The sequence below is a fragment of the Oncorhynchus nerka genome, linkage group LG20 (genome assembly GCF_034236695.1).
Source record: "Oncorhynchus nerka isolate Pitt River linkage group LG20, Oner_Uvic_2.0, whole genome shotgun sequence".
Lineage (NCBI taxonomy): Eukaryota > Metazoa > Chordata > Actinopteri > Salmoniformes > Salmonidae > Oncorhynchus > Oncorhynchus nerka.
Window position 1 is genome coordinate 40,600,169 of NC_088415.1, and position 10,054 is coordinate 40,610,222.

A 10,054-nucleotide genomic window follows, 5' to 3' on the forward strand; every position below is an offset into this window, starting at 1 on the left:
GGGGATAGGCCCCGCCCGACCTGTATGCAGGTACACCACCCGGCCAAGTCGTATACGTAGCCTATTAAAACACCCGCATGTGATTTGGTTACATCCCATCTAGGGGCGGGTGTTGAACATTTGCATGAACTATGGTACAACGTATCAGAATATCGTTTATTCAATATGTCAATATCAGTCCCCCATAAAACCAATGTATAACATACTATGGTGGTAGCAATCTCATGTCATGGAGGGATAGACTAGGGAATTAGGGATACTCAGATTATGTTCCCATTGTTAGTAAACTTGTTTGTGCTTACTTAAAAGGATGTGCCATTTATTTGAATTGGGAAAGTAATGCCTGTAACTACATGGTCTCTTGTATATTATTACCCAGAGTCTGCTGTCATGGGACCCAACAAGAGGATCAATAGACTTACATTATGGGCATGAAAAGGATTCAGATTTCCGGACACATATGAAGCCTAGACCTGGATTAAAAAGCACTGTCAGTGGAGATTCTCCATGGAGTAAGTAGTCCAGGACTAGGCTTTACCTGTGGTGGGGAAACTACCTCATACATTTACAATTTACAACAAGAGAATTTCCTCAATATTTTTTGCCCAGTCCTGGCTCCTTAAAACCTGACTAGAAAATGTACAGTATGTGGCATTTATATTCAATAGATACAGGACTAAATACCTCTATCATACCGTTCATGTTAGTCAGCTGATCTTCCAGGAATATATTGCTATAGTCCACCTTTTCTAGTTCCTCTTGACTCCTTCTTTAAGCAATTGAATATGGATGTTGTGCAGCTGAATTGGTATAAGCGCTGTGCTGCCACTGTGTGGTACATAGAGAGAGCTGCACATTGTAAAACAAGCTAATCCTTAGCTGGCCATGGATAACATGTGTATTACAATAACTACTCAAATTGTGAATTGAGATAACTTCCTGCCTAGAAGTGAGTCTCAAAATAGTCAACGTAAAACATTTATCCTATCTTGACATTTTAATTTGGAAATTGAAGTCTCAAAAATTCAAGATAGGGTACAATTGGGATAACAAGTGCACAAGGTTTTAAGTAGGGTACATGGTCTATAAGGTACAGAGTTAATATAATGCGTACAGATAATATATATATATGCATTAGACCTTGTAGTGGCTCCACTCAAGCACCATATCCACCATCAAAAACCATATTAATTCACCATAAGTGGTTCAAGTAATACAAGCGCTGACATTTCAATTCATCTTAGGTCCAGATCAACAGAGGCCAGATGAGATGCCACTCCTCCACACCTCTGTGTAAGACATAGAACAAGCAGTAATGTGTTTTAACGAAAGCACCTTACTAAAAGCAGAATATTAAGTCCATTAAAAGAAAAATGTCTGCTGTGCATTATCAAAACACTTTAAAAATGAGTTCAACACTGTTGAACAAAATCATGTCGGGCAAATGAGGACAAAACCAACGACATCAGGCAGCAAAACAACAAATGCACAAACAAATTGAGGATTACGGAAAATAAAACAAGTACAGCAGGTTTTCACTATAGCTGCGACCAAATTAGGCATAACTTCAGATTTTCAGCTAAAAACTTGAAATGATCGATAATAGATCATTTCCCTTCTAGTTAAAGGTGCCATTTAACATTGTATTGCTCATTACAATTATTTTGGAAGAATACAAGACTTAAGACATAACCAAACGATCTTACTACTTTCTTACCTTATCATAAACCAATTCAAAGACGTTCAGAGACGTGAACTATTGCTATCGTTTACACTTTCAACTGCCAATAACGAGAACCAATAGTGAGTTAGGAATAAACGTAATGTACCTTTAAGTAGCAGGAGAGGTCATAGTGTATTTGACTACCATGTCCCTCATAGGTCACTAAATCGTTACACTTATTGACATCATTTGTGAAACAAAGGAACATTGGAAATACAGGAGGTGTGGATCATCTTAACCATCAAACCCGTCTTTCATGATATTGAAAACTTTCAAAAGACTATATACACGTACAACAATAAGGGCTGCAGTCCCATTGGCGATCTACCTACTTATGTGAATGTTAAATTAGTTGGCTCAGTTACACAAATTCAGTTCATAAATATTCTTAATCCTACCAGATTAACTACTTGACTATCTAAAATCGAACTTCTAAAATACAATACCAGCATCTACGGCATCATCAATTCATCTGAAAAACATACATTTCCATCACACACCACTTCCAACGTGCACCCATTCCTTTGCGACAACCATTACTTTTGAGATTTTTTTTGATCTGACTTCAAACAACAACACAGCATTTCACCTCAAGTTAAGAGAGAAAAATAGAAACTTCCTGAATAATGCATTTGACAGCAATCGGTACATACCATACTGTAGTGCCACACATCACAGCTAGCACTAATCTAGAGGGCCATACTCAGCCGAATTAACACGACATACAGGTTGGAGGAAAAGGTGAATGAAATTGGCTTATTAAACGTTATACACAGTAGGGTTGTCAATAGGCATGGGAGAAAACAAGGTACTGTAGGTATGTCTGTGCAGCAGGGCAAGTGTAAAAGAATGTCTGCGGTTACATGGTTGGAATATAGTCAGTCATCAAAGATCCAGTACTCAAATCAAGGCTGGGCAATAGCCCAATGGAGGTAGCCATTTATCCTATCATACATAAGATCTGGATCCTTGCCAAACTCGAGACGTTTGACCTCTCGCTAAATCTAAACTAGGCAATATGAAGAGGAGTGCTTGCACAAACAGAGGTTAATGCAGTAGGTAGGCGATGTGTTTTAGTCCAGTGTGAATTTAAGGATGGTGTGTATATCGGAGGGGTGTGTCAGCTTCTGTGTGCGCTCTCTTGTCCGCAGATGTCTCCCAAATAGCACCCTATTCCCTATATAGTGCACTACTTTTGACCAGAGCCCTATGGAGCCCTGGTCAAAACTAGTGCACAATAGAGGGACTAGGGTGCCATTTAGAACGGAGCCCATTTGTATGATTGTGGTCCAGTTTAAACTCCTGAGTGTTTCTAGATGTGCACAACTCTACATGTACAGCTACCAGTGTATCTCCTCATTGGGAATCTACAGTACTGCATTAATTAGATGGGGTTAGACCGACTATAGGAAAGCACTGGGATTGGCTCTGGGGTCTTTCTGGTTCCTGTAGCGCACTGCCAGCCAAACCCCAAGAATCTGGAAGAGAATGATTACATAATTCAGACAAGGGTGTGGTCATACCAAATGGCTTTTCACACTACCGAGCCAAAGCAAGATGTACTGAGCTGGCCTGGTTGCGTATCCACCATAGTGTCTGGAATCGTGGACAGTGTGAAAATATCCAAGTTGGCACCGTTTGGTTGCGGTTCGGGTGGTCACGATAGTGTGAAAAGAGCAAAAAAGTGCCTAAAGAAAGGCTCGCAGCTCAGACACCCACCTCAGTAAAGCTGAAGAAGAGTCCGACACCTCCCAGGATCTTCAGAGCCTCTGTAGCGTGCTGTAGCATCATGGTACCACAGGTGTAGCAGTTTCTCCTGTCTTTACACGGCTGCAATGGAAGACAGACACGCTCGCAGTCTCAGTTGTGGTGTACTGGTAACAGTAGATCAACTGGCAAATACTCGGATAAAGCACAGGGAGCGAGGTACACACTACACTGGCAAAAGCAAGGGGGAAACATTCAGAGCTTCCTTGACCGTTATGTCCCATATTTATACGTGACAGGGCATTACCCATGGATAAAACCAAGTCATTTCCTGTGGTGACTAATCATGAACAAGGGGGAAATGTAAAATAGAGCTGCATTTTTACATTTGAGTAATTTAGCAGACACTCTTATCCAGAGCGACTTACAGTTGTAGGTGCATACATTTTCATACTTTTTTCCAGCTAGCATTTCCCTGTCATACTTAGTATGAGCAGAAGGACACATGTATTACAAGTACAACTATTTCCAGGTAGTATTTTGCAGGAACATGCATTACAAGTACAGCCAACCCTTACAGCATTGCAGCTGAACCAGTCCTGGGTAAACTGCCTCTGGCCGAGGGTGTTGTTGAGCAGGCCACAGCAGTCCAGCCGGCCCTCCAGCTCTCCCTTGGTGTTGTTGCTCATCAGACTCCAGGTGGAGTTCAGCAGCTTCTCCTGGAAAGAGAGAGGACGTATAATAATAATAATGCCATTTAGCAGATGCTTTTATCCAAAGTGACTTTTTGTCATGAGTGCATACATTTTTTTGGGGGCCCCAGTAGGAATCGAATCCATGATCATTTGCAATTGCAAGCACCATGCTCTACCGACTGAGCCACACAGGCCCATGAGGACATGAGTGAGTGGAAATACAAGAGAACATGGGCTCTGTTTACACAGGCAGACCAATTATTATATTTCTTTCAACTAATTGGTCTCTTGATCAATCACATCAGATCTTTTCACATCAGCTCTTTTTTCCCCTGATTGGTCAAAGACCAATTAGTGAAAAAAATGACCGAAATTGGGCTGCCTGTCTTAACGCAGCCATAAAGATTGATTCTACAGAGAAAGATGGAGTGGAAGGGAGCAGCTGACAAGGCATAGCTGAAATGGATAGAGGAATCTATGTCATTCCTTTCAGATCTACACAAGTTCCTAGGTGGTAGGTTCAACTCTTACCCTACGAGTTCCGGAGCCTGCTGTTTTTTTTTGTTCTAACTGATCCTTAATTGCACCCACCTGGTGTCCCAGGTCTCCAGAGTTGAGTTTGAGAGATCTATGGGAACTCACCTGCTGGTCTTGGTTCATGGCCAAGCAGGAGCATGAAACTCCAAATTGGACAAGGAATACCAGGAAAAGTATGATCATGTACTACAAGGGCCCGGTTAAAGGAAACAACAAACTGGTAATTTATCAACTAGGCCTATATTGAGAGAGAGAGACAAGAGTACATTCTACATTGGAGCTTCTACATTCTACAATGGCGCTTCTACATGGGAGTTTCTACATTCTACATTAGAGTTTCTACATTGGGAGATAGGGGGTAAGCTTACCTATTAAGCCCACGTCCATCTTTCGATTCAAAGAAGGGGAAAAAAAAGAATATTTTCTGCTATTTAGTGTTTCAACCAGTGTATGTGGTTGTTGTATCCATACCAGTTTTTATTGGAAGACAACCAGATGTTTTATTACTAAGTTATTGACATGTGTAAATTCCTACTACTGGCCAATTTCAAAGCTGCAAAATAACTTGTGTGGTGGCGACTCTCAGATAAACACATTTTTACAGATGTTTTTTTGTTGTTGCACCTTCTCAGATAAGTGATCATTCTTCATGTAAAATGAAGAGATGAATATGTTGATATGCACATGATAGTATTGCCAAATGAAGCCATGTGTTTTTCATGCTAGCAGTCGTACCACGTCACAGTCAATACAGTAGCAACATAACATGGTGAACCACAACAATATAATAGATCTCAAGAACTCACAGCTCACATTGTTTTATGGATTTTGTCTTATTTTACTGTTAAACTAACATTGTTATACATACACATTTTTGTAAATTTGACATTTAGCTCAGGTGGGCTTAACGGTTACAGTAGAACACAAAGCACCCCCTGGAAATGAAAATAAATATTGTTCAATACTAGCTTTGCATAATATTGTAGTCTATAGTTTATATTTATTCCCCAAACAATTGCTTTCCAATTTTTAAAAACTATAAATCATTAATTAAGCCCAGTATGCATTGAAACACATGGGGATTGTGTGTTGATATCCCTAATATTCAATGAACCTGAGCATAAATATATATTTTCTTCCGATTTATGTTGATTAAAATACTCAAACTAGAGTTATGCATCTATCCATGGTGCCTTTACCAAAAGTAAGAACAATTAAAAAGCCTCTGTAGTCTCTCCAAGATGTTTGGAGTAGACAGGTAGTCATTGATGCAGTGTCATGACATTGGCCTGAGGGGGGAGTTTTATGACCCCCATAAATACCCTTTTCCTCTCTCTACTCTACCAATGTGACTATTGAAAATCTCTTTGTTAACATTGAGTCTGGTGACATTAAAAGATGGGAAACGGAACCATATTTCAATAATCCAACCAGTTGAAAATATGTGTTGGGACTTAATGAATATGATGTCAGTTCAGGTGGTGTCTGAGACATGATTACTGATGATAGGACGACATAAACCGTTTCTTGGAAAATCTACACATTCTAATTATCAGATTCACATGAAATTGTTGTGCAATTTAAATGTTTAAATATGAAACTATTTGTGAAAAGATTAAATGTAATTTTTAGCTCCTAAATGAGAGAATTGGTTTTCCTGAGTAAACTATGCTCAACTCAGTGGCCCCGCCCATGTGAACAGACACTGGTTGTAAACTATGAAACACAGCCCTCTCTCCCAATCCTATATAAGCCCCTTGACGAAAATTTAACTTTTTGCTCCAAGGGCGTGTGGACTTGAGGTTTGAAAGGCCAAAGTCCACCTACAGAACTAACCCAACCTCAGCAAGAACCTGCTGAAATTAGCATTGAATTTCAATGTGAAGGTGACGACCTACACGCCGGAAGGATGAATTTCGACTATACCAGCCAGAATATAGCATGAGCTTAAAGTATGGCAACTTGGTATGAACATTGAACTCTTATTCACTAAAGAAGTGATACCTCCTAGCCGTTGCGTTAGCGCAGCAACTGTAGACGTGGGCTAGGAGAGGACGGACAGAGTATCTGTCCTACCACACGACGATGGTACTACCAAGTATCCATTCTACCACCAGACATTCTTCAAAGGAAAACCCGGCCTCCTATCTACGACCAACTGATCGAAGCGCAGCTCAGAGTAAATATTAATTGCATTTTCCTTTTTCAAATAGGCGGGAATTTTGAATGCATAAGATACTGTATTTATGTTAGCATAGCTGCCTACGGCCCGATAGACACACAAAACCTCTTTGCTCCTCAGTATTCTCGCTCTTTCACTCAAACCCAACTCCCTTTCCTTGTGTAACCAGCTGTCATATCTGTTCCGTCCGCTAGGGACGTTTTGCTTTACGACATAATTTGTAATCAAATGATCCATTCTGTGTAGATGTAATTCTGTGTGATTATTTAGGTATTTAGTAAATAAATAATTAAACCAAATTTTGTATTGCTGATTCAACTTCCTGCCAGGGTTCGTGAAGATAACCAAGAACTTACAACTTTCAGATGAGACTAAATAAGGTGAAGATTAAATATTGACTGCTATTGATGTAAAAGATTACTAGGTCTTTAAGAGTTTATTCGGAAGATAACAGCTCTATAACCATTATTTTGTGGTGCCCCGACTTTCTAGTTAATTATTTACCTGATTAGCTGAATCAGGTAATATTAATTACAAAGAAATTATTTTATAGAATAGCATGTCATATCACTTAATCCGGCATAGCCAAAGACACGACAGCAGAGAGAGAAGATTTTAAGGATATCAGGGATAGAAGACCTACAAGTGGAAACAAATGAGAGACAAGAAGATGACCATTGGACGACTACTCATGCAGTTAGGCCCAGAGCATTGTCATATTGTTGTCTCTCATCCAGGTGATTCTATTGTTTGGTTCACCACATGTACAATTGTAATGCAACAGTAGAGAGGGAGATTTGAAACTGTCTTCAGACAGGCTTTAGGGAGACAAGTTGAACTAATTAACAATAGTAGGAGTACAGCAAATGTGAACCAGCATTTAGATAATTCATTTAAACTTGTGTGTGTTATGGTCTTTGTGCATGGCTTCTTATCCACAGGGGACCAGTGTAGGTACAGGGTTGTCTTCTAACCAAGCAATAACACACCTGATTCAACTAATCCGGTCTTGAATAGTTTAAGTCTATGAATAGTTGAATCAGGTGTGTGCTGGTTGGCAAAAATAAAAGCCGAGGTTCACATTGATCTCTGTGGATACGATTGGACACCCCGCTGTTATGAGTGGTAATTTCATGATGAATAGTAATGATCAGTTTATTTTTATAACTTTAGGGGAGATTCATATAATCTAAGATCCCATAAGAAATGTCAGCTTGCATGTTTTCAACATTTGGAAATGGATTCAAATTGATTATTTAAGAGGTTGGTTTATTTGGAATATCTATGGATTTAACGGGACATTCGGTACCCATTAAGCCCAGTCTGGACTTTTCACATATTTGATCAAATATTTTTCTCTTACAATAAAAAATGTCAAAACTTCCCATGAGATGTTAATCTTTCATTTGATCTCCACCTTTCTTACAAAAACTTAATAGATACACTATTCCAAACTGTAATACAATGAAGTCAGGGAAACTGTAATTAAAGCCCAAGGATTGACTCAAACGGAGCCACGTTAGGAGACTTCTTCCTACAGGACACATAAAGGATACAAAGAAGAGCATGACTTGGTGGTGGTGGATGGCTCCGATGAGTCCCACGATGGCTATGAGAAGCAGGAAGAAGCCCACAGCTATGACCCCACCGATGATGTGGATGCTAGACACGATGCCAAACTCCTTCCCCCATGCTGCCACGCCTATCAGCAACAGACCTACCAGCTGAGGAGGGTGGTAGTCAAACACAGTGAACTGTTAACCTGGTCCCAGATGTGGTTGTGTTGTCAACTCCTTTGGTCATGGTACATATTTGCAATGCTCATAGGAGTTGGCAAGACAGCACAAACTGATCTGGAACCAGGCTTAAAAGAAGTCATAGCAAGAGGTAAATTAACAAGCAATCAAGTAAGGAACCACTGGCTGATACAACAGTGTTGAGGCAGTTTATGCTGAGGACATGGGAAAGGTAAGATAATAACTAGGCCAATGTGCTGATTGAGGAATGCATCCAAACAAAAACACCACACACACAGATAGATCTGTTATCTAAGGGCTGAGCTGGCAGAGGAGAACTATGCACTATAGCAGGGTTTCCCAAACCCCCCACCCACCCTCAAACCAAAACGTGAACCCGAGGGAGGGAGGGAGGGCAGGACCGAGTGGACCTTGTGGAACAGCTGTAACACGTGTCAGTTACGATTCAGAGGTCGAGGGAGATAACGCTCACTGTGAACTAGTTATATAGCTAAATCAAAACCCTACTGGGTCAGCTAGCTAGCTAATGTACAGTATTGTTTCGAATAGCTAGATAACTACCTATTCACTTGCAGATGTAGCTATGTTTTTACCCAACCCAAGCAATGATGCGTTCTAATGTAGCAGTTAGCTAACTTTAGTAGGCTACCGTTATTTGGTTAGCTAGCTAATGTTAACGCTAAATATTTGACACAATACATTTAACGTTAGCAAAAGCAACAATCTACGTCAGAAATTACCCATATGTCCAGTTAGATGACATCGTAAGCTAGTTAAAACGGAATTTAAAAAAAAAGTGTTAGCTAGCTAGTTACACAATCTTCCATTTGCTAGCTTGCTAGCTATCCAGTTTAGCTGTGTAGCAAGCTAACGTTAGCTAGCTAAGGTGTTCCACTTCAATACTCACAATGTAAACCACATTTAAGGAACAAAGCGCGTTTTTAGAGCAGGTAAATCCACCACAGACCATATTCGTATTTTTTTTAAATCAAAATTCTAAAACAAAAACCTTGCTTTAATAGCAAAGCTTTCACAGGCTAACTGGCTAAACTGATTTGTTGTTGGTCTGGCAGGCAACAGCACACAAGTGAAATGAGGGCGTTGTCATGACGTGTGTGCATGACATCATCAAGACTACTTATCTCTCTGTATACAGTATGTGGAAGAGAAAATGTGCAACATTTTCCAAATATCATAATTCTTGAATAAAATCAAATATATGATCCAGTGTAATGTGTTATTCATATCACATATGGGGTAATGAATGATTATCATAAATATATGGAAGGCCTTACTCCACAAACCTTGACAAGGAGAATGGCAACATAGTGCAGAGAGGGTTGAGAAAGAGAGAGACACAGGAGGCACTCAAAGGCAGATGATTGTTATGTAAACATTAACTTACCCATGCATTGGCATTATGTCATGTACAGCAACACCAGCGACCAGCAAC

General features: G+C 40.0%; 1 protein-coding gene across 1 annotated transcript; it reads right to left on the reverse strand.

Annotated features, from left to right (window-relative positions):
* Window positions 1-971: 971 nt before the first annotated feature.
* Window positions 972-9,746, reverse strand: tspan31 (tetraspanin 31). Its single transcript, XM_029622574.2, has 6 exons — window positions 9,509-9,746; window positions 8,401-8,568; window positions 4,768-4,848; window positions 4,009-4,149; window positions 3,443-3,553; window positions 972-3,201 (listed from the first exon to the last, which is right to left on the reverse strand). Exons 1-6 carry the CDS (start codon window positions 9,569-9,571, stop codon window positions 3,127-3,129), a joined length of 639 nt encoding a protein of 212 aa, XP_029478434.1. The 5' UTR covers window positions 9,572-9,746; the 3' UTR covers window positions 972-3,126.
* Between the last annotated feature and the right edge of the window lie 308 nt (window positions 9,747-10,054).

What these genes read in the sequence shown, in the direction of transcription:
- tspan31 (XM_029622574.2), bottom strand. Translation starts at nt 9,571, where the DNA reads ATGGTCTGTGGTGGATTTACCTGCTCTAAAAACGCGCTTTGTTCCTTA. An exon ending in ACTGGTTCAGCTGCAATGCT is followed by an intron (nt 3,554 to 4,008) that starts GTAAGGGTTGGC and finishes CTTCCATTGCAG; the next exon opens with CCGTGTAAAGACAGGAGAAA. An exon ending in TCTTCTTCAGCTTTACTGAG is followed by an intron (nt 3,202 to 3,442) that starts GTGGGTGTCTGA and finishes ATTCTCTTCCAG; the next exon opens with ATTCTTGGGGTTTGGCTGGC.